At 55.1% G+C, this 14902-nt stretch overlaps 1 protein-coding gene across 2 annotated transcripts; it reads right to left on the reverse strand.

The window, feature by feature from the left end:
* Window positions 1–1700: 1700 nt before the first annotated feature.
* Window positions 1701–12716, reverse strand: OPRD1 (opioid receptor delta 1). 2 transcript variants are annotated; one of them, XM_009470899.2, is made up of 3 exons: window positions 12416–12716; window positions 6284–6633; window positions 1701–5565 (listed from the first exon to the last, which is right to left on the reverse strand). In XM_009470899.2, exons 1-3 carry the CDS (start codon window positions 12613–12615, stop codon window positions 5033–5035), a joined length of 1083 nt encoding a protein of 360 aa, XP_009469174.2. In that variant the 5' UTR covers window positions 12616–12716; the 3' UTR covers window positions 1701–5032. The 2 variants fall into 2 exon arrangements, with proteins under 2 accessions (XP_009469174.2, XP_087616752.1); XM_087760626.1 differs by lacking the exon at window positions 12416–12716 and adding an exon at window positions 9067–9192.
* Between the last annotated feature and the right edge of the window lie 2186 nt (window positions 12717–14902).

Consider the following 14902-nt stretch of genomic DNA (forward strand, 5'->3'; position numbering starts at 1 on the left):
GAGAGTTTGGTCACTGCACCGAGTGGTCTCACCTCCCTGAGTCTTGTTATTAAGGCCAGGAACCTGGCCGGTATATCCCAGTATAACTGGGGTGCACAATGGTCTGATGTGGCTCATGGTACAGGAGCGTGTTGTGTCTCTTGGGGATGGGAATTGGTTTGAAATAGCAATGTGTAGATCTCTCTGCCTCCTCCCAAAACTGCTGAAGTCCTGGTTCATGTCCTTTAACAGTCCAAAAATAGAGAAAACTCCTCACCTGGCTGAGGATATCCCTCCAGAGCTGGGGAACGGGAGCTCGGCTCCTTCCCTGCCTGGAGGAGCCCCGGTGCTCCCATGGGACACCAGCCACCCCTCCACGGCCGGTCCCTGGGCTCTGCATGTTCCTCCCAGTCCCACTTGCGCAGGGAACAAAATAGAATTTGTAACTATGAAAGGAGATGGTGAAAAAAAAAAAAGCCCTAGTAATTATTCATAGTATTTTTTTATTCTTTTTAAATGATGAATTGCAAGTTAAGAAGTGTCTCTTCAGGGCTGAGAGCCTGAATCCACCCCAGGCTGCTCCGGAGCAAGGGTGGTGGGAGATATCACCCGCATCCTCACCAGGAAAGCCAGATTTACTCATTTCCATATGCATAATAATGCAATTACAAAGTCAGCCTAAACCTGTGGTGCAGACAAAGAAACAGGCAGCTTTGTAATTAATCACACGTGTAGGAATAAAGCCTGTTACATTAGGGTTCATTATTTGGTGGATTAAAAAAAAAAACAAACAAAAAAACCCCAACATTTTCTTCAGTAGCAAATATGTTATTAGACTGCAAAGACAGTCCCTGGAAATAGCTTGTAGGTGTGTGGCAGCTCCTGTGTGCTGGCATACGTTGCTGCATTATTCAGCTGGACTGCCTGCTGGTTTAACTGGGCTGTGAAATCGCTGGAGTCGGTACCTGGATTCATTTTTCCAAGGGCGCTGGATGATGGCGAGGGGTCTTGGAGTGGGGCTGGAGCAGCGATGCCCCTGCTAGAAATCACCTCCAGGCTGGAAATCCAGTTTTCACATCCACCCCATGCTCTTTATGGTTTTCCCGTTCTTTGGGAACTCACGAAACACTTAACAAATCGACACAGCAGAAGTGTCTTTAAAATCGAGTCTCATTAAGCAGGAGCGGAGTTACAGGCTCCAACACCCTTTTCCATTGCATTTTCACTAAATCCTCATTTGCATTTAAATTACAAATGTAATTTGGGCTGGAGTTTGAGCTGCTGGGTTGTATCTTGATGACTGGCAGCAGAGGGACGCCTCGAATGCCGTTGGTGCAGTGCAGAGGCTTTTGGTTACAGGGGCTTGCAAAATAACCTCAGCTAAAGGGGCTTGGGGTTTTATGAAGGTGGGTTTTTCCCAGCACAGGAGAGTTTTCAAAACTTGAATTTAGAGGTGGTTTCTCTCCCATCACCCCCCAAAATGCTGCCCTGAGCAGGAAGGACCCTGCTCACTTGCAGTGCCTGAGAGTCAAAGGAGAGCTGGAAACTGCTTGCTATCTCTTATTTTATTAATTTTTTTAGAAAGCACAGTTCCTATACAGAAATGCCATCAAAAGCCCAAAATCACAAGGTCTGGAGCTGGAAATACTGGCTGAAGCACTTTGCGAGGTCACGGTCAGTGCTGCGGACCCGGCAGATTTGGGCAGGAGCCCGAGCTCCATCACACACAGAGTAGCAGGGGGCTGCTATAGCAGGGGGCAGGATGGGATGACCTGGAGTCACTTTAATTTCATACAGCTATAGACAGAGAGATACATATATATACACACACACACACACACACACAAAGTATACGGAGTGCCCTCTGAGCATCCCAGCTGTGGCATGGCTCTGCATGGGCAGATATAAGCTCCCAGCGATGTTTCCCTGGGTCACAATTTGACCCTGGTTTCCCAGACCAAATGACGGGCTGGTGGAGCTGTTTTTTGGGTGGGTGCCGTTGCAGGGAGAAGCTGGATAAGCCCTCAGGCACCCATCAGGATGCTGCTGAAATGGGCAGGTGGGTGATGCTCTAGGTCTGTGTCATTGCAAGGGCTCCAGTGCAGTGTTTGCCATCAGCGTTCCCTTTTCCCCAGGAATATTTTTTTTTCTTTTTTTTATTCAACAAAACCTAAGCTAAGAAAAGCCACAATCCTTGCTGTGTCCTGGGCTCCCAGCTCTGCCCGGGCATGGCTGCATTTAAAAAATTATGACTTGAAGCCTTTTAACCCACTTTAAGGCCGTTGCAGGCACATCTCCCAGCAGGCTGGGAATTTGGCAGGCCTCCCCCAGATGGAAAGATCCCGTGGGGATGGGAAATGGGGTGGTTGAGCTTTGGGGTGTGGCCGAGCTGCCTGCAGAATCCTGAGCCAACCTGCAGCCCCCAGCACTCACAGCTCAGTCCCCCCAACACGATGTTGTGTCCTCGAAGGGGCTGCACTGGGCCAGAGATGCCTCATCCATGGGTGATGGGGTTCACCTCCCCTGTGTCTCCCAGTTTCTTTGCTGTGCTCTCGGCAGCCACCCCTGTTGCAGTTGGACATGCTGCTCTCCTTCATGCCTTTACCAGCTTTGATCGTGGGGCTGGTATTTCTAGGGGACACTGAGGCACTGGCTAAGGCAGATTAAAGAGACCAATGATTTTGGGTCATCACGTTTTTGGGGTTACCCCCCCAAATTGAGATATCAACCTGGAATTCAGTTTCATGTTGAAGCCTGGAGTGAAACCCAAGATGTCCTGGTCCACAGCCGTGGGACATCCCACCCCTGCAGGAATATCCAGCCCTGCTAGGACGTCCCACCGTTGCCAGGACCTCACCATGAACTAGCTCCAAACCAAGAGCATTTTCCACCACATGGCACTGAGGGTTTTGCTCCCAGGTTGGGTGGAGGTGGAGAGCTGAAAGGTGGCCTCCAACTCCTTCTGGACACCTTAGTCTCTCTTCTCATGGAGCTGAAGCTCAGCCCTGTGGGACCCTGGGGGTTTTCCCCCAATTCCTGCCCCAGAGCTGATCCTGCTTGCCCTCCCGCACCCAATGCTCCATGAACAGCCAGGCTTGCGGCAGCAGGGGATGAGCAGACCAAGCATGGCTCTGCCGGTAGTCCAGGACTCCATCCGTGCCTGCAAAGGGATCCCGAGGAGTCCTGGGCAAGCACTGGAGATGTGCAGCCTGATGCAATGACGAGCGAGAGGCTTTTGCTCAGGGCAAGGTGCAGGCAGATGAGGAGGATCACTCATGCACTTCAGCAGCGATTGATTTGAGATAAGCAGTTTCACCCTATTTGGTTCCTTTGAAAGAGAAATTGGTTTTCACTGCCTCGTTGGTTCTGCCTTCCTAATGGGGAGGCTGCAATTTCCACAGGCTCTGGAGAAAGGTAGGGCTGGTAAGGAGAGGTAATGACCTTTATTTGGCTAAATTGATGCAACTGGAAAAAACAGAGATGCAACCCAGGCTCTCCATCCAGCCCCCGAGACCCAGGTGCACCCAGGCGCTTGCCTGCTTCCTCCAGCTGCATCAATTTGTCCACTAAATGCTATTACCGCTCCCTCTGAGCCTCCTCCTCCTCAGCCCATTTGACCTCCTGGTCACAGCCACAATAGTGGGAAGGTGAGAGGAAGGAAAAATTGCGGCTCCCGGATGCTGCTCACAGCTGGCACGGGGCTGGTGGGGGTGATTCAAGGAGCGGAAGGGCAGGAGGACCCATCGGTCATCGTTTAGTGGCAGATAATGCAGTCCAGAGGTCCCTGGTTGGTGGCTCCTGCAGGATGCACTTCCTTGGAGCTTGGACGCTTCTTTGGAGGGATGGCTGCTCCATCCAAACGAGTGCTGAGCATGAAATGCCAAAATCTCTGCCTCTTGCAGGCTGTGGGTCCTTTCTCGGTACAGAGAGCGCTTGCACTTCTCCTGCTTGGGGAATTAGGAAATGATGGTGATATTTTTCCCATCTTCTATTAAAAAAAATAATCCTATCCTTTTTGGCTTTGCAAAAGGAAATCTGGGCAGTGCTGTTGCTCATCCTTCACCCAAAGGGCAGGGGAGGGAAGGCCCTCACAGCACTGCCCGTTAGGCCATCCTAATTGCTTTAGCACTGTGAGAAGCTCCTCAAGTCCTCACAGATTTCTCACTTAATGAGATCTTTCTCGGGCTTAATGTCTTTGGAGGCAGATGGGTGAGGAGCAGTTGCCCATCACCCTGGTGGATGCTGGGGGAATTTGGCATCAGCACGTGGATATGGGGTGAGCTTGGGACGTGCCCTGCTCCGTCCCCCTACCCATCCCCTGGCTGTATCTGTATTCCCAGTATCACATCCATGTCTAGGGCTGCCCTGGCTGCAGTCAGAGATCTCTGAATAATACAGTAATGACATTAACAGCAGAAAGTTGTCCTCTGGGGCCCATCCCAGTTTGAAGGACGCCAGTAAAATTTTTACTATGGATCTGGAGCTCTTTGATAACACTGTTTCTGAAGCGGCATCGTTTTCTCTTCCTTCTCTGGCTGTTTCTTGGACACAGCTCAGAGGGGGATGGAGTGAGGCCCCATGATGTGGCGTCACCTCCCAGCACAGTCCCCTTCTGCCATGGGAGCGTTTCCCCACTTGCCTCAGACTGTGATGCCATCTTGGCCCATTCAGGAGGAGAAGCACGTGGTCATTGCAATCATGGTGTCCCAGGATCCTTGGTCTTTGCTGACAGCCGTGTGTTGGAGAGTGACACCTCTTGTCGGGTGTATGGGGCTGCCAGCTCTCCCCAGCTGCAGTGGCAGCAAGAGCAGAGTAGCTCTGCCCAGGTTGCCTCTTGTCCTCTCCCTACATTGCCTGGTGAGTCCTGATTCCGCCATCCTGCATTCTTCAGGATGAAAAAAGTCTTTGCAGTCACTTGCTTTCAGTCTGAAAAAAACCCCAGCGGTGCTATTGAGCTCTGCTAGAGCTCCGTGGTGGTGACCTGGGTCACTTCTGAGCACAGGTCGTCCCCTCTGTGGCCCTGGCAGCCCCGCTGGAGTCTGCCCACGTCTAGTCATGCCGGCTTGTTGCGTGCTTCGGAAGGGGTGCAGGTGGAGATGCACTCCCGTGTGGTGTTTCTGGCATGGGAGAAGCTGTTTTGGTCCACACGGGCTCGGAAAGGCAGGCAAAACTCTCGGAAACACCTCTTGAAATTTTCATCCAGGAAAGCGTAAAGGACGGGGTTGAGGCTGCTGTTGGTATAACCCAGGGCGATACAGAAATGCAAGCTGGCCACCACGTAGGGGTTCTTCTTATCTATGTCCACCAGCGTCCAGACAATGACAAAGATGTGGATGGGTGTCCAGCAGATGATGAAGGCTGCCACCACCACCAGCACCATGCGTGTGATGCGCCGCAGGTTGCGGTCTTTCTCCTTGGAGCCTGAGAGGAGGCGGACGCTCTTGAGGCGAAGGATCATCAGCCCGTAGCAGATGGTGATGACCAAGATGGGGACCATGAAGGCGAAGATGAAGACGCAGATCTTGGTCACGGTGTCCCAGTAAATGGGAGGATCAGGAAACTGGAGTGTGCACAGCACCATCCCATCTGCAGGAGAGAGAATGATCAAAGAGGAAGCCGATGGAGTTTCTGCTATGAATACTGTCTGCTTTCTGCTTGGTCATGGCTGGGCATGTCCATGCTTGTTAAAAACACAAGGAGATGCATGCCCACCTGCCAGCTCTTTGCACAGATTCCCCAGAAGCTTTATGCCACCCGCCCCCTGCCCACGGGGTGCTGAGGGGATGTAGTGGGTGCAGTGACCCAGTGACTTGTGCCCTGCAGAGCCTCCTGGGCCATCCCCATGCTATCTCCTCCCAACCCCCATGCTGGACACGTCCCCATGTCACCTTCCACTGAAACCTGTCCACTTCCTCAAGATGCCCAGAGCTTTCCTAGCAGCCAAGGGCTGGCATCTTCACACAGGAGCTGTGGATCTTAGTGTGGGCCAGTTGGGGACTTTGCAATACCATTGGGAGTGTTCTTAGGCACCTGATTTGCACCCCAGGAGCTGGGGAGAGGCACTGGTTGGACTGGCGATAGGGAAGGGGGAGGACAATTTCTGGAATAGTTTCCAACCTCTGCAGCCACGATGGAAAATAACACCATGATGATTTTTCCATTGCAGGGCATGCTTATGGTCCCATGGAGGGCTGTCCATCACTGAGCTCAAACCTGTTACAGGACCAGGTGGCTTGGGTTTGCCAGGTCACCCCCAGGATGGACAGATGGGACAGGAGGGGACCTTTCCCCAGAAGCCACTTGCCTTTTGACTTGGTGACCGCCATGGCCATGATGGGCACCCCAATGAGGGAGGAGAGCACCCAGATGCAGACATTGATGATCTTGGCCTTGGCCGGCGTGCGGAAGTCCAGGGCCTTAACCGGGTGGCACACAGCGACATAGCGGTCCACGCTCATCATGGTGAGGGTGAAGATACTGGTGAACATGTTGTAGTAGTCGATGGAGAGCACAACTTTGCAGAGAAGCTCCCCAAAGGGCCAGGTCTCCATCAGGTACTTGGTGCTCTGGAAGGGCAGCGTGCTGGTGGCCAGCGCGTCTGCCAGGGCCAGGTTGAAGATGTAGATGTTGGTGGCTGTCTTCATCTTGGTGTACCTGGGGGTGACAGAGAAGGGAGCCATTACAGGTGGTCAGGGCTGGCTTACCATGCCCAAGTATGCGTATGCACACTCAACATGATGTGGAGGGGCACAGCCTGGCTTTCCCTACCTGTTCACAAGGTGCCATCACCCTCGGTGGGCAAAGGTACGTGCTTGTGACGTGCCCTTCTGCAGCACCGATGTGCTCAGCACCTTTACAGATGGACCAGGGAGCATGTTGAGAAAGGACTTGTGTTCATGCATGGTTTTAGTGTGTGTTGAGGTCCTGGTGCCTGAGCACAGGGTTGCACTCACATGTGGGACCTTATCCAGCACCTGCAGAACATGGCTTAGACCCTGCCAAAGCAGTTATTCCTTACCTGACCAGGGAGGTGACACTCATTCACATGGCTGCCTTTATTCAAAGGAAATCTGAAGAAAATTTCAGAGATGTCACTTCTCCAATTAAATTGATTTACTCCATTTCCCTGAATCAGTTGCACAATGTCCTTTACCTCTCAAAACCTCCTTTATCTGATTTTCCACCCAGTAAATCGTGATTATCTAGCTTGCTTCCCTGTCGAGTTTACTTGCAGAAATTGGATCGATTACCCCCGGAAACAGGCCATCTGGAAGCAGCCCAATTAAGCAGGCTGGAGCTCCAGAGCCTTTGGGGAAGCCTGGCTGCCTTGGCCATGGCATGTGGCTCCGGGGCACTGTGCCTCTTTCCCCAGGGCATTCGGCAAGGGCAGCAGCCACCTGTGGTTGGCATGCCAGCTCTGGTCCTTGTCATATCACGGTAAGAGAAATGCCCAGTCCCGAGTGCCAAAACCCTTCCTGAAGGCATGAAGCATTGTTTTGGTGGGTGCCAGGGCTGGTAAGCACCATGGCCGGTGGGGATGGGTGCATGTTCTTGGAGTATCCAGCCCTGCAGGTGTTGCTCAAGGTGATGCTTTGAATGGTGTGGTTGGTTTGAAATGGATGCTCATCCCTGCTGCCGAGGGTCCCCAAAGGGCAACGCATTAGGGTTGGGTCAGGGTGGGGGTTCTGCAGCCACCCCTGGGTTGTTTGCTAGGCTGAGGTCAGGGCTATGCCAGTGGCTCAAACCCTCCCCATGCACTCCTTCCAGCAAGTCCCTGTTGCTCAGAGCATCCTCCGCAGCCCTGAGCTCATTTAGATGCACCCTAGTTAATTAACAAAAGTGTCAGTTTGAACACAAGCATCTTTGTGCATGGCTAAACCTGCCTGTAGCATCCCCGGGGTGGGGTTCAGTCCTAGACAGAGCGGGGCTGAATTCATCCTTGATGCATGGGGGGAGACAACCCCTTGGTTGCCAGATGAAAAGATACTGGCACAGCTCATGGAATAACCCCATTGTGTGATGGGGTACGTGGAATAAATTGGGGTGAGGAGATTAACTCCCATCTCAGATGGTTGTTGCTCTGCTGCCCCAGCTGAAGACCAGGAGAGTGGGTTGGTGTAGGAAAGAGGTTCCTGAGCTTGACAGTAATGTCAATTCCCTTCACTTTATCCTTTTCTGCATCTCAGCAGGGTCAGGAGAGCATGCTGGTGGGGCAGAGACCCACCAGGTTATGCTGTCAGTAGAGCCAGGAGATGGAGGCTGCAAAAACCATTTCTCTCTGGGAGAAAATAGCAGCTCAGACCAGCTCCCAGCCCCAGCAGCGTTCCTTTCTTGTTTGCCTTGGCTGCAAATGGCAGCCCCTTGCCCAAGGGTGGAAACATTTGAGTTGAACTTTTTTTTATTTTAAATATGACATTAAAAAAATGTCTTTTCCTTGAAAAGGCCTTTTCAGTTCTCGTTAGTGTTATTTTCCAACCTCTTTTGCGAATGCATCTCTTCTTAGAAAAGTTTCATTCCAGGTTAAACAAAAACCTGAGAATTTGTGTTATTGTCAGGTTTTGGCTCACTTAGATTAAAAAATAATCATTTCAGGTAGATTCACGCTTTGATCTCTGCTTTTTGAGTAAAGTGGAAAAAATCGGTATTCACGCTGTGCTCTGCCAGGCATGCTCGGCTGTGCTGGGTAAGCACTTCCCCAACCCCCTGCCAGATGTGCTGGGGTGGTGGGGCTGGGGGGGGGGGGCTGTAGCCCCCTCCCTGGGCAGAATGAGGCTGTGATGGTGAAGGCAAAGCAGCAATGGGGACAACTGGGACGATGGGGATTACAATTTAGCCCCCGGAGCTGGGGTTTTGGGGCAGGATTCAGCCACCTCCAGGATTGTGCTGAGGGTTGAACCCATGGCACGGGGTGGGAGGGTCCATCGTGGTGACCCCCCCCCCCCCCCCCGAGTTGCGAACGAAGCCACTGCTCTAGGAAAGATGTTTATCCCCTGCAGCAGAGCAAACCGGCCCCTTCTGCTGATGGAGCTCCCCAGGCTGCCAAACCCATCACAATTAAGTGAGTGCCTTGATTGGGAAGTTACGCACTTGAACGAAACAATCTGGACGGTGTCGATGGAGAGATGAGGCTGGAGGATGGAGTGAGCACAGGGCAGCTCCACATTCCAGCAGCGATGCCAGCATCTGGACTCCAAGGACCTCTTAGTTCTCCAAACCTCTTGGAAAATAAGTAAGTGAAAGAAACCACTTGCAAAAATCCTTGAGCTGCTAAAAGCCACCACCTTAAAGAGCCTGGCTTAACAAACCCTGCGCCCAGCAAAGGGATGCCCCTGCAGCCTGTGTGGAAGCTGGCGGGGGGTTGATGGGCTCTGCAGGACTGTGGGCACTCGCAAGCCTGAGCTCGCAGCTGCAAATTGCTTCCAGGGGTATTTTTAAAAGCACCTGACAATGCAGTGGTAATTGCAGTGCCCGTCGCCATCAGGGCTGTTGGCCACGCTGCTGCCGGAGGGTGCTGGGGAGGCTGAGCTCCCTCTGGGTGCACGGCTGAGTTTTGGCTGATCTGGGCAAGGAGTGTTTTGGGTTTTGGCTATGCTCAGCTCTTTGGGGTGCCAGGTCCCCATTGGGGGAGCTCAGCTGGGGGCCGTGGAGCGGGGTCCTGCGTGTACCTGCTCCCTGGCACGCACGGGCTGTGTGGCATCCTCAGCGCTGTGTCCCCAGGGACCCCGAGGTCGCCAGGATGCGCTCCAGCCATGCTTGCAGGCTGCCCAGGCACCCAGGCACTCCGTGCAGGCCCAGTGGGAGGTGACACCAGGAGATGTCCCCAGGGCCACAAGGCAAATGCCCAGCACCTCCCCATCAGTGAGGTCTGAACCCAAGCTGATCCCATTTCACAGCCCTATCCCACATGGGCACAGGTTTCCCCCAGTGGAGCCTAACTCGTCCAGCTTAAACCCTGCCGACGTGGAGCAACTCTGCCAATGAACCCCTGTGAAACTCCAGGTGGGCTCGGCCACATAAGGGGCAAAGGCACAAGCTATGCTTTGTGCATGTCTGCAGCCCCTCCTGTCCCAGGGGCTCGGAGGATGGCATTTATTCATTCCTTGGGAGATATGTTTAATTCTAGCATCAGCTGGTGGGTTGGAAAATGGGGGGTGGGGGGGTGGGGTGGGTCTAGAAACCATGGTGATGGGATCTGTGGATGCCATGGAGTCAGGCTTTCTAAAGCATGGGTAACATTAGGTTACTTAGTGAGTTAAACAGGGAGGATGTTTTTTGCACATTAAAGCCTTCTCTTTAAAATGCCTTCCCTCTTCTCCAAGAGCAGAACCAGCTGGAGGGGGTCTAATAACACTCATCCTTCACCATGACACCATACATGGTGTATGTCTCTGCAACAATTACCTTAATTTGCTTTTTCAGTCTAGGGCTGATTTTTTAAAGCTGCTTCAAGTCAATGAAAAAATCCCATCCAGTGTTGGCTAGGGTCAGCGAGTGAAAACCCCCTCCCACTACCCATCTGCCCACCCTCTCAGGTGGTTAAAAATACACAGCAGCACTACCCCAAGAGTGGGGAGCCAGGCGCAAGGGTGATGGGCAGCCCGGCATGGCTCATGGGCACGTTTCAGGCTCGTTTCCTTCCCCCAGTGAGTCACCGCATTTATTTCATATACAGGCAGTGCCAGGCTGTGCTGACCTCCTGTAACAATTGCTATGGACTGAAAGTGCTGGGAGGTGGGGAATGGAAATGGTTAAAAATGAGGATTCTGGGGGTCTGCCTAAATCCAGTCTCAAGCTCTGATTTGGCCCCCCGGGTTTTGGCTCCAGCTAGGGTTACAGCAACCCCTGGGGTGATGGGACTTGGGATTAACCCCATGAATCTTGGGGACACCCCCACCACCCCCCCAGGACAAGCCCCCTCTGACATGGGAAGGGGTGAATTGAAGTGCAGGGACGCAATGAGACCTCTGATCTCTCCTGCCAGGCTGGAGATGGTGAAGTCTCTGTGCCATCACCAACCACAGTGTGATGGTGAGCACGGCTCCTGCCTCCGCTGCTGCCCGGCCCCGTCCTCCACGGTCAGTGGGGTCTGGGGACCATGGAGGGCTCTGCCAGCCCCCACTGCTGGTGGTGGTCCTGTGGTCTGCAAGACTTGGCTTTATTGTCCTATATTAACTGCAGCCTCGGCAATGTTAACTCGTCTTACCCACAGAGGATCAACCAGCATCTTGGACAAAGAGGCAGTTAGTATGGGCAGGAAATTTTGCACCTCAGCAGAAGTGCTGGGCTGGGTACAGCAGTGTCTCACTGTGCCTCATCTGCCAAAAGGGGGGCATTGGGGTCCTGTTGCTTGTCCTGGGGTGCAGAGACCCAGCAGACCCTCTCCCTGCCCAGGGAAAGCCTTGGCAGAGGTGCCTCTGCCAGACAAGGAGCGGCTCTGGTGCCTGCTTTCCCACTGCAATGCTTGACGGAGCCAAAGTGGGGTTCAGGGTCACCTGGGACATGAGTGGGTCTCTCTGCTGCTGGAGGGGGCCAGGGGCCAGCTTGGCTGTGGTGCAAGCTGGGGCTGGGCAATGCAGGCTCCTGCTCTTTGTTAGAGAAAAGCAAGAGTCAGCTGGCTGCAGGAGGTGGTGACAGCATGAATACCAGCTCGCAGCAGAGCCAGGAATGGGCTGGGGTGGGTAATTCACGCTTTGAGCATCTCAGTCTCAGTGATGGAGTGGGTAGGTACCAATGGGAGCCCACCAGCCCCTCTCCCCTGGCTGTGGGGTGGGTGCTCAGGGGACTCGGGAGCCTCCCTGCGAACAGGGCAGCTCTTAGCAGTGGCATTTGTGTGTTGGAAATAAATACCCCACCAGCCTCTCACCTCTCCCAAGCCACAGCATGACCTGCCCTGCAGCTCCTCTTCCCCCAGCTCCCCACAGAGGAGCCACGAACACGGCTGCTGGGGCCAGGGTGTGTCCCCTAGCCCCCGCTCCCCCCAAACACTAGCTCCCATGCACTCTCCGTCCTGCTCCATGCACACGCAGTCTTTGCTTCTTCCTCTTGCACAGCATCGGGACATCCTCCACACACGTTTGTGCTCGCACACATGCTGTTCACACACACACATCACACCCACCAGATGCACCCATCTCGATGCCACCTGTGCTAACCCCTGCTCACAAGCACTCCATGCACACCCACCCTTGCTCCTGCTGCTGTCTCACACCTGGTGCACAGCCAGTTCCTGGGACACACTCGCTTCTGCTGCCATCTCTCATCTTGCACATGGTGCACACTCATCCCCATTGCACACTGGCTCTGTCTGCTGTCTCATATGTGATGCACACTCACCCCAGTGCACGCTCACCCCCAGACACACCTTTGCTCCCCCCTCTTCACGCCCTCCCCGGCACCGAGGCTGGCATGGGGTGCCGGCCTGGCACCCCGCTCTCACCTGACGATGCCGTACATGACCAGGATGTTGCCCAGCAGCCCCACCACGCACACCACAGAGTAGAGTGCGGTGATGACGATGGCAATGAGGATGGAGGTGGCGTTCTTGGCCCGCTGTGGCCCCGTGTCGTTGGCCCCGGGCAGGGGGGCCCAGGCAGTACCGTTGCCCCAGGCGGTACCGGCAGCCGTGGGCAGCTCCATGGCCCGCGGGCGGCCGTGGCCCCGCCGTGGCCACCCCGCGCATCCGAGCGTCCCGGATTCGAGCCCCGCTCCCGGCCAGCGCCGCCGCCTCCCGCACCCGCCCGGCGGCCGGGGACGCCTTATAAACCCGGCGTGTCCCCCGAGCCACGTGGGGCCGGGGGCGGCTCTGCCCGCCTGCCTGCCCCTACCCCTGCTTGCCTCCCACCCACCAGCAGCTCCCTGCCTTCCCCTCCCAGCTCCCTGCCCGGCCTTGACGGCTCCCTCCGCTCCCTGCCTGCTATCCTCCCCACAGCTCCCTAACTGTCCCCCCCCCGTCCCTGCCTGCCTTCCTTCCCCCTCGCTCCGTGCCTGTCTTGCTCTCCCCCGCCAGGTCCTTGTCTCCCTCCCCGGTCTCTATTTCCCCCCATCCGTGCCTGCCTCCCACCCATCCCTCCGTTCCTGCCTGCCTTTCCCCCCCGCCCAGGTCCCTACCTGCGTCCTCCCCGCGCCTGTCGCTCTCTCCCCCCATCCCTGCTTGACCCCCTCCATCCCTGCATTTCCAGGCCCTGCCTGACATCCCCCCAATCCCTTCCTCCCTTCCCACCCGCCAGGTCCCTACCTGCACCGCTGCCTGTCTTCCCCGCCCCAGTCCTTGTCTGTCCCCCGCCTCGGTCCCTGCCTGCCCCCCCATCCCTGCCTGCCGCCCTCCCCCGGAGCCGGCGACGGCTGCGGGGGCGGCCCCAATCATCCCGGGGGGCCACGGGCTTGAGGGGGGGTGCGATGTGCCTCAGCACTGTGGATGTTTTGGGTTGTCTTTGTCTGGAAGAAGGAGGGGACGACAAACAGTCCCCTTGTCCCCAAAGCAAAACTGAGGTCTCTCCAATCCCCCCCCGCCCTGTGCCTTTTTGCCCACTCCTGCTGTCCCCGTGTGCTGTGAGGTGGGGAGGTCTGGGGGGTGCTGGATGGATTTGGGGGTTGCTGAGGAGGTTTGCGGGGATATTGCAGGGGAATTCAGGAGGGATGCTGTTGGTGGTGGACTTTAGAGGGATGCTGGAGGGGGAGATCTGGTGGGGCAGTGGCGGGGGGGATCTGGGGAGGTTGCTGTGGGGTGAGGGATTTGGGGGGATGCTGAAGAGGGACTTGGGGAGCAATGCTGGGTAGGGTTAGGAGGGATGCTGGGGGTTAGGTGGGATGCTTGGGGGATTAGGAGGGATACTGCTGCAGGGTGAGGGATTTAGGGGGATGCTGCAGAGTGGGAGTGCAAACATGGACCCATCAGCATCGCCTGCTCAGCAGAGCTGGTCTTGTGGGATGCTGAGGGTCACCCTCGCCCTCCTTGAGGCAGGACCCCCCCCAGCAGGTCACCCCCTTTTCAGGGTCTGCAAAGCAGAGAGGCAGGAGTCTTATTTTTCCTGGAGACCCAGCAGATGCAAGGGCTGTGGGGACCCATTTCTGGGGTGCCTCTGTTACCTCTTCACTTTGGAGCTGGATTCAGTCATTGCCCCATGCCCTGGGACAGAGCTGGCTTGGCCAGGGAGGATGGTTTGCTGCAATTTTGGTTGCCTTTGGCTCAGGACAGACAGGGCAGGGGACACAGGACATGGAGGAAAGGCCAGCAGCTGATTCAACCCTGGAGATGGGATTTTCAAGCTGCATAGAGCTCTGCCAGCATAAAACTCCTGCAGTGTCGAAGCATCCAGATATTTCATCAAGAGCCTCATAAAAACACTTAGGAGGGAATTAATAGCTTTTCATTCATCTGATGGTTCAGATGGTAAACAGCTCCTGGGCCACTGACCGAGAAGGCAGCAATGCTGTGCGGTGAGTTTCTGCTGTCACAGAACGAGGGTTTTGGTGGCAGTGGTCCCGGCTTCATCCCAAAAGGCTGGTGGCATGAATATGGGCAGGAATTGGGATTACAGGGATGGCTTTAATGTGTTATCTGCCTTGGGTCCTGCACTTTGCATCTTCATGCAATGCATCAGCCTCTCTGCCTGGGGGTGTTTCCATTCCTGTGACTGTTTTGCAAGGAGGCACCAAAAGCCCAGGCAGGGCGGAGGGCTAGGTCCCACACCTGTGTGTCCTCCAGGGCACAGGGTTTAAATGCCTTCCTGGTGTGAAAACAGCTCTCAAGCCCAGAGCAAGGTGGTGAGTCTCTGCTGTGCACAGCTCTGATGCAGTCCAGCTGCTGATCTGTCCCAGTGAGAGAGAAACTCCGGATCGGGGAGTGCAAAATAGCTTTCAGCATGGCTGAGGAGCAATTTGGAAGAGGGCTCATCACTTCACTCCCAGCACAGCCAGAGACCCC

The sequence above is a fragment of the Nipponia nippon genome, unplaced genomic scaffold, assembly GCF_047370975.1.
Source record: "Nipponia nippon isolate SJK-2023a ecotype South Korea unplaced genomic scaffold, ASM4737097v1 scaffold_23, whole genome shotgun sequence".
Lineage (NCBI taxonomy): Eukaryota > Metazoa > Chordata > Aves > Pelecaniformes > Threskiornithidae > Nipponia > Nipponia nippon.